The 21,307-nt window shown below is 33.5% G+C and overlaps 3 protein-coding genes across 3 annotated transcripts; 1 reads left to right on the top strand and 2 right to left on the bottom strand.

Moving 5' to 3' along the window:
- Nucleotides 1–1,964: 1,964 nt before the first annotated feature.
- On the top strand, nucleotides 1,965–6,398 carry LOC142524836 (uncharacterized). Its single transcript, XM_075628955.1, has 13 exons — nucleotides 1,965–2,246; nucleotides 2,659–2,827; nucleotides 3,025–3,105; nucleotides 3,708–3,790; nucleotides 3,877–3,992; nucleotides 4,081–4,191; nucleotides 4,352–4,461; nucleotides 4,552–4,861; nucleotides 4,951–5,028; nucleotides 5,108–5,158; nucleotides 5,247–5,336; nucleotides 5,747–5,824; nucleotides 6,082–6,398. The coding sequence occupies exons 1-13, from the start codon at nucleotides 2,237–2,239 to the stop codon at nucleotides 6,124–6,126; spliced, it is 1,332 nt and encodes a 443-aa protein (XP_075485070.1). The 5' UTR covers nucleotides 1,965–2,236; the 3' UTR covers nucleotides 6,127–6,398.
- A 451-nt stretch (nucleotides 6,399–6,849) lies between these two features.
- Nucleotides 6,850–12,514, bottom strand: LOC142523608 (uncharacterized). The gene is made up of 9 exons (XM_075627305.1): nucleotides 11,966–12,514; nucleotides 11,282–11,441; nucleotides 11,125–11,186; nucleotides 10,421–10,515; nucleotides 9,685–9,798; nucleotides 9,174–9,239; nucleotides 8,876–8,973; nucleotides 8,342–8,781; nucleotides 6,850–8,203 (listed from the first exon to the last, which is right to left on the bottom strand). Exons 1-9 carry the CDS (start codon nucleotides 12,372–12,374, stop codon nucleotides 7,005–7,007), a joined length of 2,643 nt encoding a protein of 880 aa, XP_075483420.1. The 5' UTR covers nucleotides 12,375–12,514; the 3' UTR covers nucleotides 6,850–7,004.
- Nucleotides 12,515–14,257: 1,743 nt separating this feature from the next.
- LOC142525236 (uncharacterized) lies at nucleotides 14,258–16,456 on the bottom strand. Its single transcript, XM_075629457.1, has 5 exons — nucleotides 15,420–16,456; nucleotides 14,988–15,233; nucleotides 14,710–14,775; nucleotides 14,547–14,612; nucleotides 14,258–14,419 (listed from the first exon to the last, which is right to left on the bottom strand). Exons 1-5 carry the CDS (start codon nucleotides 16,044–16,046, stop codon nucleotides 14,321–14,323), a joined length of 1,104 nt encoding a protein of 367 aa, XP_075485572.1. The 5' UTR covers nucleotides 16,047–16,456; the 3' UTR covers nucleotides 14,258–14,320.
- Between the last annotated feature and the right edge of the window lie 4,851 nt (nucleotides 16,457–21,307).

Genomic DNA, 21,307 nt, shown 5'->3' with positions numbered 1-21,307 from the left:
CAATTTTTTATTTTTAAATTTTTTTGTAGTGTGTGAAATCAAAGAGAACTCCAAATGAAATATAATTATACATTTATAATTAAGGAAGAGTTGGCCTAGTTTCAATCAGGGAATTGATATTATTCATTTAATTAGAGGAGAATGACGAAAATCGATCATATCGTTGACACAATATATATATATATATAGACCATAATTAATTAAACAAAATATACATAATTAAAAATTTCACAACTAACTACATATTGGACTGAAATTGACCTTTTATCTATACAAGCATCTTTTCGGACTAAATTTTACATGTTACCTATACAAGCATCTCTTCGTTATTCTCCTCAAAGTATTTGTATTTGTATTTGTATTGTATTCTATTTTTAATGGCTTTGCTCCTTTATATGAAGAACTACTGGAACGTAACTTTTGAAAATTAAAAATAGCCAAGATTATTTTCTAAGCACAACACAATTTTTCATATAAAAAAATTCAGTAAATAAATATAATAAATTAATTAAACAGTTGTTCACTTTGTTCCAATTTTATGTTACATTAATTTGCTTCGGTGGATATGGGTAGGCTTGTGGGTCAGGTCCGTCGGATCGGCCCGCCCCGCCATAAAATTGAGCGGGTTGGGTTGATAAAATAGCAGCCCGTTTGGTTGAGGGCCAAACGGGTTGAGCCCGTTTGGGTTGCGGGCCAAATGGGTTGAGCCTGTTTGGGTTGCGGGCTGGCCCGCCAAATTAGGGTAGAATTTTATATTTTTAAGTCTTATATAAAAATTCCTATTTTTTCCTTATTTTTTCTCATGTGCCTAACTTCAATCACTCTGGTAAAATCTATATGCTTCTATTTTTTTTTGAAGATGTTATACTCTTCAGTCCCCTCCCTTTTTTTAATGTTTAACTCGAACTAATCCAGAATTATCAAAATAATATAGTAAATAAAGTAATTATCTGTATTATTGAAAACATAATATTACATGAGTTAATTTTTAGTACATGTGTACGATGAAATCTTGTGTGAATTAGAATAAACACTTTATTTTTTTTATGTATTATGTTGATTGTTGTATGCTTTCAATGTCTTATTTTAATGTTTTTAAGTTTTTTACGAAAATATTTGACTGAAATATATTTTTCTTCTATGTTTATTTTAATACTGTTTAGTATTTTTTTTTAAAAAAATAATAAGCGGGTTGGCCCGCCTAGCCTGCGGCCCAAGGTGGGTTGGGCTGGGTTGGCCATTTAGAGGCCCGCCAAAATGGCGGGCTGGCCCGCCCCGCCCCGCCTAATAGCGGGTTGCGGTGGGTTGCGGGCTGGCTCGCTCCGTCAGCCCGTTTTGACATTAATAGATATGGGTGAATTTTTTAGTTAACTTATTATCATAAATTTTTTATAACTAGATTTTTCGAATCTTATTTCATATTTTTTAAAACTTTAAGATATAATCAAGTGGTAACCCAAAAAGAGAGGCTTGGCCTAAAATCGTGTGAAAGAAACAACGTGATCCGAGCATGTGTCCAAAACAAAACGCGACTTTTCCTTCCACATATTGTCATGTCAGGATAGGCTCCCGCAAAACCAAAACAACGGTGAAGATTTATCCACGTCATCATCTCTCCAGCACATTTCCGTTCCCCTCCCACACCACGAATATTCCAAACTACCCATCTTTGAATAAATCCGCGTTTGGCCTGAGAAAAGGAAGATAGTACCTTTGTAAAATCACATTCCTTCAAAATCCTAATTTTTTTTAAAAAAAAAATTATAATCGAGTATTTCAAGTTAATATGTGTATATGAAATTTATAGAGAAAATTTCATTTATACGAAAATTAATTGCGATTTTTTAATTCTTTCAACAACAAAAAAATAATAACAATAATAATTTGTGATTCATGAGGTAAATAAGTATCCACCAAACAGGCCCTAATTGGTAAAAGTCATATATATAATCCGTTTTCTTTTAATTGTCCAGTATTTCACGACCGCAAAATTTCTCCCAAGACGAGAATCCAACTTGCTCCCAAATCCCTCGAAAAAAAATTCATGGATAAATTGGTTTCCGGTTCCAATTATCAGTTGTTTCGCACAGTGTATTCGCGCTATTCGCAATTCAAGCTCGCCGATTTTCTCCTTTCGTTCGTTCAATTTCATCGTTTGATTTTTGATAAATACTGTATTTCTTCCTTCTAACGTCGATTCGAGTATTCTCATTGATCAAGGAGTTCTCACTGCATCATGGGTAGAAGTAAGTTTTTTTCTTTTTCGGACTGTTTTCAGTCCTGCCGTGGTATAATCGGGTCGAATTTTTTCAACTAGTAGAAAATTAGGTCTTTATCGCTGTTTTTTTTTTTTGAATTATTTGAATTATTATTCTAGATTCTTCTGGTTATGGTGTATTGCGTCATCCATTGACTGAAAATTTTTGTTCATTCATGACTGACGCGTTTAAACTCATCAAAGAAGTGGTTTGACTGGCTGTTTCTAATTCTTTATTTTTTTTATTTATGCGTCAAAGATTTGGTTTAGAAGCTTATATAACTATGCAAAGTCTAATCTTTGCGTTTTCTGATAAACTAATGTCGCTTTTGTTGTGGAGCATTTGGTATCTATGCCAGCGTATGGAAATTGATAATTTATTTTATGTATGGATTTTTTAGGAAATTCTCATAAAAAGAGTGCTGCAATGCTGGATAGTGATGATGCCGACAGTGTAAGTTCATCGTCAACTGTGCAAACAGATAACATGTTGATGTCTAGAGTTGAGGAAGTACAGGTGGATACAGAGACTTTTCTTGATCAATGCTTGGACGCTTTGTATGAGAAGAGGTAGTTTGATATTTTTTTTTCGTTATTTGATTATTTTGGTATTAAAATAAAATAAATGGGTGTGAATACATGAACTATCTTCTTCAGCCGTCTGCATAGATTTAATGATTGGTAAATGGATTCAGTGAAACACATCGCTAGACCGAAGGAAGGAGCTATGGAACACTTACAAACATGTTTGTTATTTTTGTTTTCAGAGGGTCGACTAGGGAAAAGGCTTTGTCATCAATAATTGAAGCCTTTAATAACAGCTTGGAGCTTGAGTTTGTTGAAAAAAAGTATGCTTATTCTTTGTTTCTGGTGTTATAATATTTAGCTCATTAGCATGTCTAATATTTTGAATTTGATTGTCTTTTTTACCTATTGTCAAAACATCGTGAATCATCTATTGGTGCTGTTGATTGGTCAATGAACACAACAATTACTAGCAGATTCAACATTATATCTATATGGCAATAATGAGTGGTATGTTGAACTTACGTAAAATAGAAATAGATACACCAATAAGTAACATGTCGAATTTAAAGATTTGAAGTTTCATTGTATCTAAATTGGCAAGGAATCTATACAATAAATCAGTCCGGTTGAGTTCATAGTTCAGCAAAGGGAGCATTCATTGATATGAGACATGACAAACATGACACAGAGTTGATGATCGTATGATATGCTTTGAAACTTTTTTAACTTTTCATTTATTCCTCTTATCGATTTCAATTTTTGTTTGCTGGATGAAATTCTTCCCTATCTTGAAAAGTTTCAGCAGTTGGCTAAGGGTTAATACGTGTTCAGGGATTGAAATTTGGTCTTTCATCGAAGTTTTAATGTTCCTTTTTTCCTTTGATGATTGTATTTTGGTTCAAGAATATTTTTCTCTTTATAGGTTTGCTACATTACTGCACCAATGCTTGAATTCAATTAAGAAGGGTTCGGCTAAGGAGATTGCTTTGGCGTCTCACATGATAGGTGTTTCTCATATCCTTGGTACAATCATCCTTAATCTGGGGGCTTAGTAGGAGGCTTACTTTGATTCATTGTGCATCTACTTCTAGGACTTTTAGCACTGACCACAGGCCCTGGGGTTAAAGCACAAGAAATATTGGAAGAATCAATTTCTCCTATATTAGATGCTCTTAAAACTCGGTCTGAAGTAGTTAAATTATCCTGGGTATGCAAAATGTTACCTCCTGATTGTTTTATTACCATTTACTGATACCTGAACTAATTTTTGTGGAAACATGCTGGCATAAATACAGTTACTTGAATGTTTGGCTGTTATTACATTTGTTGGTGGCGAAGAACCAGAGGAAACAGAGAAATCTATGCAAATAATGTGGCAAGTGGCTCATCCGAAATTGGGTCCCAATGTATGTATGATTTATTATTTTGGGTTGGATATGTTTGCTTGTGCTGCATTGTGTGCACTTGCATATGTTCATAAAAGTTCAGTAATTACTGGATGCAGTTCAGTTGTTTCTCAGTCATACAATTTTTACTGTTTCTGTTTGTTACGTTTTGAAACTGTAGGTTGCTGCTGCCAAACCTTCTCTGGCTATGATAACGATGGTCGTCTCTGCCTGGTCATTTCTTCTTACCACCATGAATGGACGAACTCTGAACCCAAAAAGTTGGCAAGAGTTAGTGACATTTTATGTTTAGCTTGACTTTTTTTATCATTATATCTACTTGTTATTAAGTTCCATTGCCCTCTTTTGAAAATAATGTAGGTCAATCACCTATCTTTCTAGTCTGCTGGATAAGGATGACAGATCACTACGAATTGCTGTCGGTGAAGCGCTTGCTTTAATTTTTGAGATAGGGAGCCTGGAGAAATTCTGCGGCGATGCTAAAATCTCCGACGACAACTCTGTTGATAATGTGAATGATTCTCGAAAATTAATGTCAATACATGGGTTAAGAAATAAAATTCTTAATCAAGTGAGAAGCCTCTCTTCTGAGGCAGGTGGTAAAGGTTCTGCCAAGAAAGATCTCAATAGTCAGAGGAACACATTTCGAGATATTCTGGATTTTCTTGAGGTAGTTTATTTAATTTAATCTGCTTCATATTGCAGCTATTGTTGAACATATTAATTTGAATATCGACAAAAAAATTAATAATGCATCAGGATGGTTATACCCCTGAAATGTCAATGAAGATTGGTGGAGATTCCTTAAATACATGCACATGGGCTGAATTGATACAGGTTTTATTATCTCCTTGGAAGCTTATACCAACGTGATATCTTTTCGAGATTGACCTTTTCTAATCTTTGTGATTGATAGCTAAACTTCTTGAAGCATTTTCTTGGAGGAGGATTTGTGAAGCACATGCAGGTAAAATTCTGTCTGGATTTGTGAAGGTCTGCTATGCACTCTACCTTCATAGAGATTATCCATTGGTTTATTTCTCTTGTTTTTATAGGAAAATCATTTTCTACAAGATGCCCTTGGTTTCACGCCTAAGAAAAAGCTACTTTCAGGAGTTGAGAATCGTATGTCAAATGGTGAAAAGGTTTGTCTGATATTACATTCTCGAAGCTGTTTCCTTTTGTTGTGGTTTAGTATTTATGTTGTCTCATCTTTAAATTGGTTGATAATGTTTGTCATAGATTGTAATTGTTTGGAAGCAGTCTTACCCCAATATTCATGGTTTGCTAATAACCTACGTATCTGCATTTTGTTGAAGCAAGTTTTTGACACCAAACTTTTGAACCCCTGGTTGCAGAAATTTTTATTCGTTGCGGAATTGATTCAACTTGATGTTGGATTATTTTCCTTTGTTATTTCAGTTTTTTATGATCTATTATGTTGTGGAGTTGGGCTGTCATTATTTCTTGTAGAGCATGGTATTTTGCTCCTGTCAATCCTTGCCATTTACTTCTTTGTGCTGTTAAATGTTCATTTTTGCTTCTTACTTGACAGAGGATGTACAAGTCTCCTAACTCCGCCCTTAACAAGGCAAGAACGCAATTACTGAACAAACAGAGGACGTTATCTCAGGTACTTCATTTTCTTTAAGTCGCATTTTCGCTCTGGATGTTTTCACTTTGATCTGTCTCTTCCCCGGGTAACCTTGTTTGTTTATTACTAAAAAATTGGCAGTGTGCCTAAAGTAATATAATTACATCTGGTGATCTTGTTTGTTTACCTGCATTCGTATTCACCTTTTTGTTTCTGTTCATGCAACTTCAATACTATGCTATGTTATCAAAGCCTCTTTTCATATATTTGATTTGCTATTGCTCAATTATTTGCAGGATAAGAACTCCGGCCACTATGCAGTTGCCTTTGCTGATGATTAAATCACTCTCGAACATCTTTATATATTGAAGAAAGTGTTGAAATATTTAATTGCATTTTTAAGAAATATATTTCCAGACGCAAGTGAGATTTTAGCTGCTGCCTTGTAACTCAAAGAAGCAGAGGATATGCCCAACTAAAACCTGCTGGGTATGGGATTATCTACGTCTGTTCATCATCTTACTGTCTTTAATGTTTGATACTACTAGAAATTGCAAGTTGACTTTGAGTTTGTTTTAATGGTTACGCCTACATTATTGACATTATTGTTCACGTGCATGGATTTAACCGAATCTTGAAATTTTGATAATTAAAACGACGAATCTTATCCGTACAGGTAAATAGATTTTCATTTCAAGTAATGAGCGAAAAATGTGGTTCTTGAGTTTGTATTTAGATTTAAATAAAAATAAATTTAGTCACGTTAAGAAACCCGAAACACGAAAATTGTTTATAAAAGTTAAAACGATCTAGAGTAGTAATATGTATTTACGAGCACACGAGTGTTCTAAATTTTATGAGATTTTTTTTTCAAAAAAATAAATCTAAACATTATATCAGTTCTTAAAATAAACATTAATTTAACCTCTCTGAAAATGCATTTCATTATAAATAAAAAAATCTTGAAATTTATCAATTGGCAGCTATTTGAATCAGTCAGCACAGTTCATTCTTGGTTCCTAACAACATTATGGTGCTTAAACGTTTCTTAAAGTTAAAAAGAGTTCAAAACGTAAAACAAGACTTTATCATGATTAAATTAGTATTCTATAGACTTTACATAAGCGAAGTTTGTGTAACAGACCAAGCCAGCAAATCCCAGAACCGCTGTTAATACGGATTCTAGGTATGGGCTAGCACAGAAAGTGGAAAATAAACTTTATGCATTATAATGACCAGGCATGCCAGAAAAATGCTTCCTCATTGCTCTATCCTGTCTATAATGATTTCTTCCTCCACCTCTGCGCCCTCCACCCCTACCACCCCTTCCTTCAACCTCATCAGTATCTCGCCCTGCATTTTGCTCCTCATTCGACTCTGAAACCTTCTTAATTGCACTCGACGAGAAACCCCTCTTTCCTCGACCCCTGGAAATTCCCCGACCTCTTCCTTGTTCCTCAACCTCATCAGTAGTGTGTCCATTAATGAGCTGCTCATTCAATTCTTCTAGCTTCTTGACACTGCCCAAAGGAATATTTCCCCCTCGTCCAAGGCCATGGATAAGGTCCTTTTGTGCTTGATTAAGCAGATTGGCTTCATTGTAATTGGCCACAGCAACAGAACCATCGACTTTGTAGCTGTAATTTTTACCATCTTTGACATAAAATAGAGGCTTTTTACGCGATCCCCATTTTGAACTGTCAGAAATTGAGGTTGAGCCGCCACCATCAGCTTCAGTTAACCCTCCTCTCTTTGAGGTCATTTTGTCCTCCATTTCCTCGGATTCTTCTAGCACTGATTCACAGATGCTCAATCCTAGATCATCATAAGAATCGTCATACTCATCTTCATACTCGAGCTGTGAAATAAGAACAGCAGTTTTTGCCAGTTCTTTATCTTCGGCATTAAGGATCTCAAAATCAGACAAATCATCTGCATTCTTGCGAATGAATCTTCCAACGGAAATAGATGATGAACTGGAAGACACAGCAGCATTTTTCGCTACAGTGGACGACACAGCTTCTGAAGGGAACTCAATGGATTCTACTAGTTTTCCCTTCCCCTTATCATACCTGCTGACAGATGGTGCAGCCCTAGGTGATGAAATACTTTCTAGTTTAGTGTCAAGAGTCTGCAGTTCTTCGTGAAGTGTTCCTTCAAGGATCCTCTGAATCACCTCTTCTGCATCCTGGTTGTACACTTCTAGACAAGCTACCAAGAAACCCCTTCCATAATCAGGAAAGAGCTCCTTAATCTGACTGATTTTAGACTCAACGATCGCTGCATTTTCGTCTGTCTGCATCGCTTTACTGGTCGCTGGAACAGGACTAGAGCTTTCCAATTTTGTATCAGTTTCCAGAGGATGTTTCACGATCCCAGCAAGAAACTGGAATTGCTCATTATCCATAGATATCCAACCTAAACGACAGTTTTGGTTCATGTCAAGGATCTCAAGGACATACAAAAGGTAACTTAGATGTTCACTAGAAAGGTATTTATCAATTATTAAGCTTTGCACGAACACACGATAAATGAAAACCATATTGAAATTCTTACCAGTCTGTTGCAATAACTGAATCCTACTCGATATCTTGTGATTCTTCTCGATGTTTCGGATAAGTGTATTTCTGCTTCGTCCCTCAGAAACATATGAGTGGATTCCACAGAGATCTTTTAGTGACTGTATTAGAATGTCTGCCCTAACCGTAGGGTCCTCCACATTGGCTGGAAACATCTTCAATAAAACCGGAGGAGAATCACTACTTTCAAATGCATCATCACTAAGATAACAGAAATAAAGCAATTTCCAACCAAATGTCACTATCCTAGAACATAACATCTTCAGACTGATAAGAACGTTCGAAAGCATGTCTCTCGATATCTCCTGGTGTCTGTCTTTCACACCTCCAAAAACAATATGAAAGCCTCTCTGGAGATATGGCAGAAGCGAGTCATGAAGCCTTGCAAGGGTCATGAGCAATTCTTCATTGCCATCACTGCGCAGAAAATAGACCTTGATGATGTTCATTCTTTGAAAACTTGAAAGCAAAAAAATAAAAATAAAAAAAAAATCAGATGGCAAAATCAAACCTCCTTTCAACTGGGGAAGCGAATAAAACAGCTGCATGTTTATATGCATTGACAAATGAATCCAATGATACAACCGCGTCATTTATGAAGACCATAAACTGTAAATTAAAGACTGGGAATGAGTCAAACTAAAAATCTGAAGATATAGTAGCCACAGAAAACAGCACTAAAACAACTCCCAACATTAGTCAACTCTATGGTAAGGTTGACCTCACAATTTTTGAAGGACCAAATAAATTGACATCTTTAAGTAGGAGGGAGGATGATTGTTGTAGACCATCAAACATTTTCAGATTACCTCTAGAACGTCAAAACGAAGGCGATTGGATTCTTGGTCTTTGAAACCACCAGAACCAAGTAGATCCTGTACATAGAGGTCCAAATAAAACATTAGCTGTTAACATTTCAGATGCAATACAAATGAGTCATGGTATTATACATAAACCAAGATTGCATGAGAATCAAGAGTCCCATCTGCCACAGGATTTTCATAACAGTCACCACTCACCCCAAAAGAATTTGATTTTCATAATGGAAAACAGTGTCAACTTGTATTTTTTAATACTTCATACGTGAAATTATTAAAAGACACTTCTACATATATCAATTCCACACAGGAGTTGGAATCATGGCATTCCAAGCTAGCTCAAAGCCTCTGCTCTTACGGAAAGTGGAATTTTAAATAATAAACATAAAATATACAACAATGCATTGAAAGTGACACGAGAAACCAGTCAAGATTGAAAAAACTTAGCTTTTAACAACATGTCATATTCTTCGGGGACAAATTGCAAAAAATAAGAAAGTACCTTCAAATTGGAGTCACATCGTTGATACATGGTCTGGACAATGCTGAGGAAATTGGACATTAATACTGGAAAGTCATCCTGAAGATAGGGTTGAGCCTTCATTGCGTTCATCACCTGGAAAATAAAAATGAATACAAGTCAGTCCTGAGTGCTTACTTGGAAGTAACTACAGTGATTTCCTTTCATTTTTAGGTAATTCTGAACAGGAATTCAAGATTTTTTTGGCCAACATAACTAAAAAGGCTTCAATCGATGTTGAACATGACATTATTGAAATCCTAACAGTGGTGTTAATTTTTCAAGAGCATATTATGACTTCAGTCTTCACTCTTCAGCTCATAACTACCAGACACAACTTTTAATCTAACATACAAACACCAAGTGCAACAGCCGCATTGTAGACAAGCTATCGGTTGGTAATCATTTAAAATTAGCAGACCATGATTTGATATCATCAATAATGCAATTTAATTCACATATTCAAGTAGCAAATGAAAATCTCAACAAACGCAAAATCACTCATTAATAAGACAGTCGCAGATTTTCAAATGGATCGACTTCAGTTATAACAGGCATGAAGAGAAATAGAACTTTAAAACAGGCCATCAATGCAATTCAAAGGAACATTTAGTATCATGATGTTCAAGATAATCAAGATAGTGAAATCGGAATGGCCAGTTAATAAAGCCAAAAAAATCATAAGAAGCTATAGGGCGATTTAGTTTTTACTACATACCAATCTTCTGGTCAAATCTTCATTTTCTTGACCATATATTGCACATATATCTAACAACTTTGGCAAATCTAGCAGCTTCTTTCTCTGCAAGAGAACTATAGTATACATACAATCAGTAAACAAAGTGCGCTGGTAGCCCAATTATTCAAAGAGTGTCTACATAGAAGAAAAACAGCAGTAATGTTTTGCAATCATATAAAATTTATCTTTCGGCGTGATTGCCTATAGCCCTTCCATACATTGTAAAAAAAATACGACATACATTACTGGCGTACAAGACCAGATCAGCAACAACTATCTCAAGAAAATAGCAAATGTTAGCACATTGATCATCGAGCGATAATTGAAGCAAGATCATGGCCTGCTGTCACTACTATGCTGCTTACGCATCTTCGTCATTCCAATACTTTTAGAACTTGATACTTTGAGCTGCTAAGATATCAAATCAACCAGCTTCATCTCATTCGACATTTCCCCAGCTACATGTGAGCATAATGGCACACATATACTATTATTACAAGACATGAGATTGTGTCATTACCAACAGCAACCTGATGAAGTTGTTTATGTCACTCCGCCAAGGAATCAACTGCTCATGTTTCAAATTTTATTATCAAGTGTGTGGTGTCTAAAACTGAATTATACTATTGATCGATTAAGCAAACATGATTATATATAACAGGGAGAACGAAAAATGATCACACCAGCATGATCTTTTGGACTCAGGGTATCAGCATCCTCAGCTCCAGGATCCCGATTTGAAGATCTAAAGCAAAATGATCATTAGATACAGAACCAAACAAACATATCAGTGCAATAATAGATGCACGGACGATAAAAATGGGTTTAATTGTAACATACAATCGATACAAGACCATGAAGACCCTTCGGCATAGCTCAAATTCATCTACAATCACTCCTGCAACTATTCCTTGGACTCCATGATATGGGAAATCATACCAACGACTTCTAAATTTCAGAAAGCTTTCAAGGAAAGCATATAATGATTCATCTGTAGACACTGAAAAAACAGGAAAGTTGTTAAAAACTAAACCGTGGCTTGAATATCAAGAAAATAGCCAACATAAAAAATAACGGAAGTAAGTGAAAGACTATACAATGGTCTATCCGTCAAGTAATTAAACAGAACCAATGTTCTTTTTTTTAAAAATTACCATTACTGGTATTCTGAGTTACCTAGAGAAGAAGCGATCACGATAAAGTTCATAGTATCACAAGCAATATTCAAATTCCTAAATCACAGTTAAAATAGTTTTTAACAATTCAAATTGTACACCAAAATTAGTAACACTATCTTTTAAAGAATTTCAATTAAATGAGTAACATGCAACAAGAACAATCCCTCATGGTAGCGTTTTCAGGAACCAACACCCACAAAGTTCCATACCAAAAGTACAGAAAATATCAATATCAAATTTTAAAACCACAAAATATTTATTACGGAACAATCCAGTTTTCTGTCACCATGCAACTAAAATCATCAAAACACAAATTTCGATCATCAACATTCACACACAAAAAGACCTTCTCTCCAAAATTGTTTTGGACCGAGTTTGAGCAAACGAGACAACTCCCTATTCAGCAAATCAACAACATGCTGTGACTCCACAGAATCCAATCCACCATCATCAACCCGAAGTCCCGCAGCAACCGCCTCATCTTGGGGTAAATAAATTACAAATCTACCAGCTGCGGAGCTTTTATTCGCCCATTCCCCGTTTTCACCCATCGTAACTCTGCCAGTCGACGCGATTTCTGCATCCCTAGCGTTACCTCGATCCACGGTGGCGGCAGAACCAGCACGGAGAGAGTTAGAGAGTGTCGTTTGACGAGTGTTAAGCGTCTGGAAATCCGTCTTTGGAACAAATTTTTTCTGGGTTTTAGGGGAACTTTTGTGCTCGTTTCTGATTTGGGGTATATGTCGACTAGACATCCTTCCAATACTGTGTGCTGGCGCTAGGGTTTCAGAAGATGAAGTAAAATCGGAGTAGAAGCGATGGAGATGACTGACGATGATCTCCTCTCCTCTCCTCTCCTCTCCTCTCCTGTCTACTGCTGCAAGTTCGGTTCAGATACCATGTGTGAGACCCAATTCAATATCATATTTGGCTTACAAGTTGAGCCAAAAAAAGTTAGCAAGTTTAGTTCATAAAATGTATGTGAGGCCCAAATTGATACAAAAGGATTGGGCCGAAAAAAATTAGAAAGTTCGGTTCAGATGAAATCTCTGTGACAAATTAATATAATATTACTTAAGTTTTGGGCCAACATAATATTAGTAAGAAACCATATGAGGCCCATATTAATATCATATGGGCTTATGTGTCGGGATAAAAAAAATTAGCGAGTTCGGTTCAGATACCATATGTGTCTGGCACAAATTATATAATACTGGGCTTACGAGTTGCTCCAACAAAAAAAGCAAGTCCGGTTCAGGTACCATGTGAGGCCCAAATTAATATCATATTGGGCTTACGTTTTGGGCGAACAAAAAACTAGTAAATTCTGTTCAGACCATATTTGAAGCCCAAATAAATAAAAAATTGGGCTTATGTGTTGGGCTAGCAAAAAATTAGCGACTTCGGTTCAGATAAAATGTGTGAGGCCCAAACTAATATAATATTGGTCTTACAAGTTGGTCCAACAAAAAATATCATACTGGGCTCATCTGTTGGGCAAACAAAAAATTTACCAAGTTCGGTTCAGATACTATAAGTGTGAGGCCCTAAAATATTAGGCGCACGTGATGGTCCATTAACAAAACATTAGCAAGATCGATTCAGATAAAATATTTGTTAAGCCTAAATTAATATAAAATTAGGCTCATGAGTTGAGCCAACAAAAAATATAGCAAGTTCAATTCAGATGTGTGAGGCCCAAAGGCCAATAAAAATATATACTGAAGTATTCTGGTGTTACACTAGTGAACCATTTTACATAACTGTGAAATTCAAAATTTATTTAAATTAAAAAATCCACAATTTATATTTTCCTATCTGTATTTACTATATATATTTGTATAATTAATATTATTAAGTATTATATCTCTACACTAACTATCTTTTAACTTCAAAATGCATCTCTCTAAGCAAACAAATAACAAGTAAAAGCCCAAACATAAACAGTGAAAGAAAAAATATTATTGCAATACCATTTCACCTTAGATATATGAAAAAATATTATCTTTATTAAAGTCGTTAATTATATTTAAAATTCTCTACATGATGTACTATATACTGATTATATATATATTTAAAATAGTATCCATATTTAATCAATTTATAATATATATCTATTACTAGATATTAAACTAGAACCCTAACGACTAAATATTTGTGTTAGTGAAGTTTTTGACAAAGTCCTAAAAATATCCGTTAATTTTTATAGTGATTTATTATTATTCAATATTTTTTTCCAAATCAATTTGGAAATTAGCTGGTTACATGCATGTAAGAACCTTCATATTTTAAAATTAATTTTCCCACTAATATCTTTTGACTTCCTTGAATTTCTCTATCAATTTCAATCACGTCTTGATGTCAACAATATTATACAAAAATCCGTGTAATTCAGTTCACATAGTCATGTCCAAAAAGTTAAATGCATCCAAATCATTGGATACATGATATATACCAATTTGGGATATTTTAATTCTTAAATTACTTCGAGTGCACGTGCAATGATGCAACAGAGTATTATAAGTTTACAAATGACACTTCGGTAGGAAAATTTGAATAAAGAATCTTATTGTTGTTGTTATTATTATTATTTCATAATATTACAAAAACATTAAATTAAATTAATCCTCGACGCCGATCGAAACAAGAATATCCTCAAATTGGTTACAGGTCAGAATTTGATGTTTGTTTCAGAAAAATATTAAGACCACAGATTTGGAGAAATCTTGTGATAAAGGCCAATGTCCGTTCCATTGTATGCAGTTGGAGCATACATCCATAATTCATCCGAGCTTAGCAACTGCAAGAATCAAACGTAAAAAACCTGAATAAATTAGCTTGATGGTCACATTATTAAGAACTATAAATAATTGTACCGATAAAGTTGAAAATATATATCGTGGGAACCAATTAATATTTAAGCTTACCTTAATTTGAAGCTGTAAAAAGTTCACGTAGTGAACTGCCTCTTCCAGCATTGTGCTAATGTCAACCTGATGCGTATTGCAAATTTTAGTCATTAATGATCATATAGTATTTTATGTAATTTATAAAATGAAAAGTTTACCGCATTTAATTTGATTAATATACCTTGGTTCCATTAGGTACAAGATTTTGCAAGATCTTCAATCTCTCATTGATTCTCTCTCGTCTTCGCTGTAGAATTTGGAAGAAGGGATCGTTTAATGTTAAGATACAACATATCAAATAGAAGATGCTGGATTTAGTGGGGACGAACAGGAATCGTCACTACGAATAAAAAGTTTTATATTTTATCCGCAAAATTAGTTAACATATTTTTTACAATAATTAAGTCAGACCCCATATATCAAGATTTTGAAAAAAATTGAGATGGTCAAGTATTTTACCCTTGCATAAAGGCTTTGGGGATCAGTTGCGGAACCCCTGCTAGCTCTTGCTTTCCCTTTCGAGTTTTTAGCTTCCGAATTCGACCCTTCATTCAGATCCTGAGAAGCATTTGAATTATCCTCGGAGCTGCAACTGCTTGAACTCTGTCCATTTACACCACCATTGTTCTCTTCTCCAACATCGTTGTTGTTTTGGACAGCTTTCTTGTTCTTTTTCGACTGCATATTCGTCTTATTTTTCTTTGCCTGTGTTCAAGAATTGATCACCATTCATGAAAACAGGCACATGGATTCAAAAACTTATATTTTCAAAATAATAATAATAATAACATATGAAAGAGTCAGCGTTGCCATTGCCTCCTGCTGGATCCAATGGTGCCATAGAAGCACTGTTGAAAAAATAATACCATCAATCTAAATTCTTATACTTACATCTCTTGAAACCCGAGATCTTTTCCTCGGACTTTGGGGTGGATTGTCCTCAAATTTATCCACGCGGGATTGATGAACAGTAAAACCCTTATCATGATGATCAATCTGAAGCTCGGACCTTTCATGCTTTTTCTCGAGCTGCATTTCATCATAAGATTCACCATTCAGCGTGTCACGAATTCCAGCATTTCCCACTTGATCATTGCATATTTGTGCTTTCAGCTGGAGAATTTCTTCCATCATATGATCAGTAAAAACGGGGAAAATTAAGTTATCGTTTTTGTAATCCATCGGATAAGTATCTGCATGAGCATTGCTGGTAATTACATCTTGAACAAAGCTAACACCATTAGAGTGGTAAAGCTCATGACCTGATAATTGGTTAAGTAAAAGGGCACTGCCAATTTCAGTACTGCTGTAGCTACTTTCTTGTAAACTAGTGTCATTTGTAAAGAACAAACCCTCATCATTTAATTGATCAGCCAAGAAATTTGATGGGATCTGGCCATTATTGGAGAAAATGTTGGTGACGTTGAAATGAAGCAAGAATTGATTAGGATCTTCACAGGAAAACATTTTGCTCAAAGTTTCCGTTTCTTCGTCAAGAAAAGCTCCAAATGACCCCATTCTGTAGTTATTAATAATTAAAGAGGAAAAAGGAGGGCTTGGTGAGGATTTGAAGTGGTTTTTTTGGTGTGGAACATAAAAAATCTGTTACATGTATTTATACTTGGGGCAAGGATTGACTTGAATCTTATACTATTTTATCTGTAAAACCAAATGATTATAAAATGGTATGGTTCCAGTAGTTTTTTGTACTTCTACTGTCATAGGTCAAATGTGGGGGCCAAAAACAACTCATTTGGAGACCTAAATAAGTATGGCCTTATTAAATTTGCAATTCTTGATGAGCTTAAACAGTTGTTCTTTGCTCAAATTTTTAATTAAAAATAAAGGATATTGTTAACTGTTTAAGTTTTATTCTGCTATGGGTAAATATGGCGTGGAATCAGCCTGCTTAAACAAGTAGAAAAACACCTCATTACTCGGGTTAGAGTGATCCTATCATATTAAATTAAAGTCTTTTTTGTAATTCTCTATGTGATTTACTAAATAAATAATGTAAAAAGTTGTCCTCTTCAAGATATTAAATCCTCAATTTATTAAAACTCTTGCATCCTTTTCCCTGCTTTAAACACAAATCAGATCGACGCAAGATAAGTGATGAAATCGAAAGAATCACAAAAACTCATATGAGACAGTCTCACGGATCAATTTTTTGAAATGAATATTCTAATTGGATCACCCAAATTTTTTTATACCAAAAATATTACTTTTTATTGTAAATATGGACAGAATTGACATGTTTTCCGATTGTAGAATTCCTTGTGCAATTAACGAGTAACTTAACCTTTTACCAATATATCAAAGACAAAAACCATCAATTGCAATCAAATAAAATGCATGGAAATCTAACGGAACTGCTAATTAATAAGAACTTCATCTAAAATTTGGATACGTAAATATTACATTTTCATTTAAAAGAAGATGTCGAGTCTTTTACTTTTCTGCTCTAATCATTTGATGGAAACTAACAATGATTTATGAGAATGTTAACGTGATGATAACAATATGATTTGGTGAACGCAAGGTATTGGGAAATAAAACGTCGTACAGGGTTATTGGTAGAACGTGGAATTATTGTTGAATTTTATAACAAATAATTAGAGGGAATTAATTATGCATATTATAAATAAATAATAAAATAGAGAAGTCGTGGGGATAATAAGTACACAATTTTAAATCCGACATTATGTCCGTAACGCCTGGTCTTTGTCCCTATCATAACATATACCTAACCTATGTTTATGATAGTTAAATCACATCTAAGATAGTTAACGTCAAACCTAACAATTTTCAAGTTAATTTCACCTAAATAATTAATTCTGTGGTTTACAGTTGACATTTTACTTTCATCCCAAAAAAAAAAAAAGTTGACATTTTACCTTGTTTTGGTTTTTTCTTACAAAATTGAACTATCTATAACTTAGAAAAAAAGTTGACATTTTACGTTATGACGTCTTACATTTCATTTACCATCCATAACTTGATTAATTATGTATCCGTAATTGACAATTGGAGTGTATAAATCGGAACAAAGTAGATTAGTTGTGGGTTTTCGACTTAAGAGCTTCAAAACTATTGACACTTCATTATTAAATTTCATATCGTAAAAGATGAATGTCTCATTCACCCAAATGCATAATTTTAGTATCTTGATATAAATAGTTACGATAATGTATTATTTATATTTATTGAGAGACTCGTGTTTTTTTTATAAAATAAAAATAAAAAATCAAACACGCGAGACGTGCTTTTATTGAAAGGAAAAGATATGAATACGCGAGCCGGAGACTAGGTTAAAACCTCTCGAAAAAAACTCATGCCAAGAACCGGAAAAAATGTGACAAAGATCCCAATATGTAGTTGATGATTTAATGATCCCATTGAGTCAGGTTCACTAATATCATGTTAACAAAAGATTTTCGTAGAATTCATTTATTCATCAAAATATATGAAATATTTGCAACATATATGTCACATGCACGTTTTATATATAACTGTCATTGATCATTATTGTTTTATTTTTAGTTTAAATTAAAGTTTAATAATTGAAATTGTTTACCCAAAGATGGAGATTATTTTACTGGAATTATATATTTTTTTATTACTCCAATGCATTTTGCATTATTTATCTAGATCTTTGTCTTGACAAAATCTTCTTTTATACTACTTTATAGCAGAATTTTGTAGAGTTTATTAAAAATTATTATTCTGTATGGTTTAAAATTTTTGTCGACAACATTATTTTAACAGAGCAATCGAGTTTCATATTGAATAATAGTATATAATGTTTTTCTTGGAAAGAAAAGTAATATATCTGCAATTTACCAGCTGCATGTGATATATTTGTTTTAAATTTAATACATATATATATATATATATATATATATATATTATATATATATTATTGACAAGCACATATCCAAACAATGGAAATTAGATTCATCGAAGTTAATACAGATTACGTGAACTTAGTCACTAATTACAAATTTCTAACCTTTTCTCCCGGCGTTTTTCCCGCGTAACACACCTATGCTTGGGATAGAGACTGGTTACATTAACGCGCTGTGGAACTATTTAAGCCGCAGATATGTGTAAGAATAAGAGTGGCCTTGTACAATAGGAGACTTTCTGGAGCGAACATGTCCCATAAAATTTGTCAAGTTCGAATTACATGGCTAACGGGATTGCAAGCCACTGTTTAGCCCGAAAATTATCTAGTTCACATCGAAAGATAGCAGTTGGATGTTTCATCGTCATTAAAAAAATTGGCCTTGTAAATGAAAAACATCTTTAAATTTTATGTATAATTATACTTCAAAAAATATATTTTGTATTTTATATATTATACTAAACGTTAAATTAATTATCTACAATCATTTTGTAAAATCTCTAATAAACCTTGGAAATGAGCTTTTATTTTGTTATTATGTTACTCTTTTATAAAAATTACATTATTAGCTAGGATAAAGGAACAGTTTAATTAGAAAATAAATTTGGTGCATTTTGGATCGGGGATTTAAATTAAGAGATATACGTATTGGAATTAATTAAACTAAAAATTAGAAAAACTAGGCTATAAACCTTAGGTTTGACCCCCTTTACACTACCATAAATGAATTGCTAATTATGTGGTGCGATGAAAACATATTAATTAATTTCAATAATTTAGTGATTAGCCCTATAACAAGCATGGAAGGTATTGCACTCAATTAAACTATAACTAAAATATATACATTAACCAATTTCTATTAAATAATCACGAATATATAATATAATATAAAGTACTTTAAAATTTTAAAATGGCCTCAGTTTATGTTTCGGCGTGGAACTCACTGAAGTTTTCACCATACACGTACTTTGACAAGTTTTGCCTTGTGTTAGGCACATGGGAGCGGGAACTCAACGTTTATAAACTAGTTATTTGATAGCAGGAATTTTTATAATTGAGTCGAATTTTGAAACTCTGCCCGTGAATTATACACTCAAATCTAAAAGATATAATATACGTACGATTTTCAAAAATTACAACTATTGAAATTTCTTTAGAAAAAATAACCAGTATTCATCGGTAATACTGCATTATCAAGTTCTATGAAAATAAGTTTTTTTTAAAAATAAAATTTGTTTATCTCTAATAAAATTTCTAGATATTTCATCTAGAAAATCATACCTGCCGGAATAAAAACGATGCATTGAACCACATCTTTATTTAATCCAATTTACGTTAACTACATAAAAAATCGCACTCACAAATCTGTAAATTTACCATCTTAATAGCAATTCTAATATTGTTGAAATCATCATTCACACATGCAATTACAATGCATCCATGAAACACAATAAAAATTCAACACCATAAACAGAATAAAAGTTCTAAAAAAATTAGTAGCAAACAGACAAGTCTTCATAAAAAAAATCAAAATATGTGAAATCAACTAGTAAAGATAAAAAAAGAGACAAAGTCCTGACTATATTCAGCTTGTCCCTACAGTCTAGATTGGCTTTGCACTTAAGCAAATCGTTCAAGTCAAAGAATTGATCGTTCACTAATTAACGTCCATTCTGGACAAAAAAGGGATATAGCAGTGCAACAAACTTCTGAGACTGGACCCTCTGGCACTCATGAAAATACTAAAGCATAGGAGGATGAAGACACTGAAGAGAGAGGAAACTGATCATTGATCTTTTATTATCTTTATCTTTGTACTTACTTGTGCTTAGTTTTGTTTATTGTTATTTGATTAAGCTAAGATATTAGTTATTTTTCATTGTTTTTAATACTCTGATTAAATTTGAGTGATAAATGTTTCTGCACCCCTGTTGTCAACACTACTAACAGCACTCAAACTAACATGATCGAATTCAGTGAGATATATGTTTTCGAATTCAGGATGAGTTAAATGGAGGTGCTTGGAGTTTAATCAACTTGCGTGGAATTTTTTGTGCTTAATTTGTCCAGAAAGACAAAAAAAAAAAAGTAACATGTTTTGCATTGCAAGACACAATTTATCTCCTAAATTATCTTTCATTTTCTGATAAGATTTTGAACAAGTTTTGTCTTTCTAGAATATTCAGTCTCTTAAACTCTAGATTTGATCTTTAATGTTTAAAGGAATTTGTTTTCTAATGAAAGACTATTTTCATTTTTCCATATCTCGTAGGTAGATATTCAAATAATTTTATCAAGATCAACACAAGTCTATATATATTGAAGAATAATTGTTGTATTGAAGTGATGCGAGATACGAGAGAAGAAAGAGAACTCGTAAAGACGAAGCATAGTTGTTTCAACACAGTGACGCATTGGATACACTTGAAGACAACACTCAGTACAAAGTGATGATTGAAGAATTGTTCTGAATTTCGGCCACACAGATTTGCATTCTTATGTTTTGGTTATTTTTGTTACCACGATTTTTTTTTCTAGTGATTATTTTTCATAATTGACACATCGCACAAGTATGTTCACTTATGCATAATTATCTATGTGTTATTTTTAATTAAGTTATTTATTCTTGTGTTATTTTATTATGTTGCATGTTGTCACGAGATATTACAATATCCGAAACAAATCTTATATCTGATACAAACTCTTTATCGTTATCTTAAACAAAATACTTTCAATATATTTCAACGTAAACATAAGCAATAGTGCATTGTTCAATATTTTTTTGCAAAGATCCTTTTTTAATGTAAATATTAATGTCGGTAGGATGAAGAAACGTAATATTTAAGAAACACTGTATATATATAATATAATT

The sequence above is a fragment of the Primulina tabacum genome, chromosome 14, assembly GCF_025594145.1.
Source record: "Primulina tabacum isolate GXHZ01 chromosome 14, ASM2559414v2, whole genome shotgun sequence".
NCBI classification, from domain to species: domain Eukaryota; kingdom Viridiplantae; phylum Streptophyta; class Magnoliopsida; order Lamiales; family Gesneriaceae; genus Primulina; species Primulina tabacum.
Note: the sequence above shows the minus strand (reverse complement) of the source record. Positions and strands in the feature narration are given on the sequence as shown.

Excerpts from the sequence above, each read along its gene's own strand:
- LOC142523608 (XM_075627305.1), bottom strand. The coding sequence starts at position 12,374 with ATGTCTAGTCGACATATACCCCAAATCAGAAACGAGCACAAAAGTTCC. Across the intron at positions 9,799-10,420 it reads AAGATTTGACCAGAAGATTG|GTGATGAACGCAATGAAGGC; the intron begins GTATGTAGTAAA and ends TTTATTTTCCAG. Across the intron at positions 9,240-9,684 it reads GATGTGACTCCAATTTGAAG|GATCTACTTGGTTCTGGTGG; the intron begins GTACTTTCTTAT and ends CTCTATGTACAG.
- LOC142524836 (XM_075628955.1), top strand. Across the intron at positions 3,106-3,707 it reads CTTGAGTTTGTTGAAAAAAA|GTTTGCTACATTACTGCACC; the intron begins GTATGCTTATTC and ends TTCTCTTTATAG. Across the intron at positions 5,337-5,746 it reads GTATGTCAAATGGTGAAAAG|AGGATGTACAAGTCTCCTAA; the intron begins GTTTGTCTGATA and ends CTTACTTGACAG.
- LOC142525236 (XM_075629457.1), bottom strand. The coding sequence starts at position 16,046 with ATGGGGTCATTTGGAGCTTTTCTTGACGAAGAAACGGAAACTTTGAGC. Across the intron at positions 14,776-14,987 it reads CCCAAAGCCTTTATGCAAGG|CGAAGACGAGAGAGAATCAA; the intron begins GTAAAATACTTG and ends CAAATTCTACAG. Across the intron at positions 14,420-14,546 it reads TTTTACAGCTTCAAATTAAG|TTGCTAAGCTCGGATGAATT; the intron begins GTAAGCTTAAAT and ends TGATTCTTGCAG.